The 3,280-nt window shown below is 40.9% G+C and overlaps 1 protein-coding gene across 1 annotated transcript; it reads left to right on the top strand.

The window, feature by feature from the left end:
• Positions 1–1,322: 1,322 nt before the first annotated feature.
• On the top strand, positions 1,323–2,811 carry LOC112280889 (mitochondrial outer membrane import complex protein METAXIN). Its single transcript, XM_024516801.3, has one exon. The coding sequence runs from the start codon at positions 1,487–1,489 to the stop codon at positions 2,453–2,455; it is 969 nt and encodes a 322-aa protein (XP_024372569.1). The 5' UTR covers positions 1,323–1,486; the 3' UTR covers positions 2,456–2,811.
• The last annotated feature ends 469 nt before the right edge of the window (positions 2,812–3,280 follow it).

Raw genomic sequence — 3,280 nt, 5'->3', positions numbered from 1 at the left:
TTAAACTGGCATTCAACCTTGTATTTCATCAACTCACAAAACTCATTTTGGCACACTATCATTATTCAAGAGAGAAGGTGGAGAGTGGGGAAATTCAAGTTATGTTCAAACCATCTCATGAGCAACTTGCGGACCTTTTAAAAAAACCACTACGTAAGTCCTTATTTGAAAAATTCAGAGATCCATTACAATTCATAAGCTCCAAGTTCACATATCAATTCGTACAGCCTAATGAAACGCTCAGCCTCTTCTCTTATTCTGAAGCTCTTATGAACCGCACCCTTCACTCCATGCACCGTTCTCTCAAACTCAGCCCAAGTGGAATAAACCCCATGAGGAACTCCTTTTTTCTTAGCATAGTATTTTTCCTACTCCACAACTCTCTCTCTTCGCCAAAACCGGAACCTTAAATGTTGGCACATTCAAGCTAGACCCCACCTAGGCAAGCTCTTTGGCGGCTACAAACTCATGACTCTATTACGTGGTTCACCGAACCTTGGTCCTCTGGTGGAGCTCTCGTACCCAAGGCAAGATCATCATGGGCACTTCCGCTGCCACGGGATGGAACTTTCCCATCAGGTACTGAGGGAGGGTGTTGACATATCAGCCCTTGCTTTGTTAGTTTGACCTTCATCCAAAGTCACGGTGATCGCCCATTACCGTAGCTGTTATTCAATTGGCTTTGTATTCTTTGACGTTCACTGTTCACTCAGTATTTAAGTCCGACCTTGTACCTCATTTAAGTGTTGAGTAATGCTTGGTTTTCTTTGAATTCATCATTACTGATTGATGTAGAAGCAGTACCCAACATCATCTGTATTGTTGGTCAAGTTTCTGTAAAGTAATTCTCGTTCATTCGCAGGGTTGGTCTTTTTGCAGGAGAACATTATACGTATAATTGAAAATGTTTTTGAAAATATCAAGAATTGGTAAGTCCTCATCGTAGGTATGCTTATGAATCATGTATATATGTATGTATGTATGTATGTATATATGTATGCATTTTCATAAATTTCAAAAAATACACCATAATATGGTTGTGTGATTCTTGATTAAATTATACATTATTATACATCAATAACAGACTTGAACATGTTGCTCTCAACCAACCAGAGCCATCGGTGCTCCAATGAAATGAAAATCCTTTCAGAGAGCTTGATGGCATGGTGGCACGTGTCGCCAACTCCGCTCACCAAATATAAAAATAGGTGGTGAACGATTTCGAACGGACAGAAGGGATCTTGTTCGGTAGACGTTCCTACACCATCTCGATACCCGGCGGGTATACGGGGGTTGAGCGAGAATGCATGATGCTTGGAGACATTGAGCTCCAAGCCATTGCAAAGTGCTAATGGTAATGGCGGATTCTCCTAAACCCTAAAAGCTTCTTCGCTGTTTTCATGTAAGGTTGGAAGACCGAAAGAGGATTGCTAGATTGAAGTAGGGGGGCTGAGGTCGAGTAGACACGGCATCATCGTCTGCAAGGATGGAGAGTAGTGGTGATTCGGTAGATTTGGTGCTGGTCACAAGGCCAGCCGGATTCGGAATGCCTACTGTATGTCCTGCTTGTCTCCCTGTGTATCTGTACTTGCGACTTGCTGCGGTTTCGTTTCGGGAGCAGGTGTCTGCCGTCGAGCCAGATTCGGTGGATTTGCCCTGTGTGGAGTATGGGGAGAATGTTGGATTCTCGAGCGAGAACGGGGGAGTGATTGAGTTTCTGCGCAAGGAGAAAATTGCTGATTTAGATGCGGACTTGAGCGACAGTGAGAAAGCTGAGCTGGAGACTTGCAAGGCGATGATGGAATCGTGGGTTGCGGATGCCAGTGCGTTTGAAGTGTGGACGCGGGATAATGATAGGCAATGCAAGGTTGTGTATTTTTCTGAGTTGCCCTGGGGGCTCGTTCAGGCGCTGGATTGGAAGCAGCGGCTTGCTGTTATGCAGCGGTTGGGCATCACACCTGAGAACACTGTTGCAAGGTCCGAGGAGCTGTTTAGGAAGGCTAGTAATGCTTACTCTGCCCTCTCTGTTCTTTTGAGCGACCGAAAGTTCTTTTTCAATAATCGGCCGACGAGCCTTGATGCCCTTGTGCTGGGCCACCTCATCTTCCACCTGCGAGTGCCATTTGAGATATCAACGTTGAAAGGAGAGATTCTTAAATACCAAAATTTGGTGGATTATGCGGAATCTTGGGGTAAACAGCTGTTAGACAAGCAAGCAATCCTTGCCAATCCTGCATTTCGTCCTAAGGCACCCCCATCTCCCCCTTTGAGGCCAACGAAGCTAGGATCAAATGAGAGAGAAGAGCCGGCTAAAAAGGCCAGAAGTGAGTCAGATATCCTTCTAAAGAAACGGGCTAAATATTTTTTGATTGCGCAATTCCTAGCCGTCTTAATGTATATTTTTATTGCAGGATATGAAGTTGATGATGAAGACCTTGACGTGGATGATGATTAAGCTTTTTCATTATCCATTGATTTGTTCTTAGGATTAAGTTTTCAGCAGGTGTCATTCAAGGGGCTTTCAGAAGTATCATTCCTGTCTTCCAATTTTTACCTATTTGCTCTGTATAGTTCTGGTATTGCTAATCTACCATGTTTTCCCTTAACAATTAGGGTTTGAAAATACATGCATATCTACTGTGGTCTGATATTGCATTAACTTCATGGATTCTGAGGGTAGATGTGGACTTTGTACCGGCGAGTTTAGCTCATTTGGTGCTGTGTTGGTAACATGATAGTTTCAACAATGTTTGATATATTGTACAAATGATACTGATTGTGTAATGGCAAGCTGTTAACAATTTGGAGAAACTGTGTAAAAAAACTGCGGATGGAAATTTTAAATGTCAAGTTGCTTCTTGGATTTGTGTGAAGATTTGGTTGAAAGAAGGATGGTATAGTTCTGTTCCACATCCAATTTTTTTTAAAAAAAAGTGTACTGCAAACATGTTTTAAAGAACTCTAATTATTTGAACTCTCTAGAGTCTTTTTGACAGAGGATTCTTCTATATTTATGTAGCAGCTGAAATTGGAGAACAGATTTTTGTAACATCTGAAATTGGAAGTTTATCTACAAATAAGTATTAGAGATTAAATCACCTATGTAAAGATTTACAATTGACTTAGTGTATTATTTTGTTCAAATATTATTTAATTTTATAGTGATTGTGATACAAATAGATGTAAAAGTATGTAATGATTAATTAAAAATAATACCATTCTATCAAGGTTGATTTGTATTGGAATGGATTTATTTTGAAATTTGCAATAATAATTTGAA

This window comes from Physcomitrium patens, chromosome 4 (assembly GCF_059467195.1).
Source record: "Physcomitrium patens ecotype Gransden chromosome 4, ASM5946719v1, whole genome shotgun sequence".
NCBI lineage: Eukaryota > Viridiplantae > Streptophyta > Bryopsida > Funariales > Funariaceae > Physcomitrium > Physcomitrium patens.
Note: the sequence above shows the minus strand (reverse complement) of the source record. Positions and strands in the feature narration are given on the sequence as shown.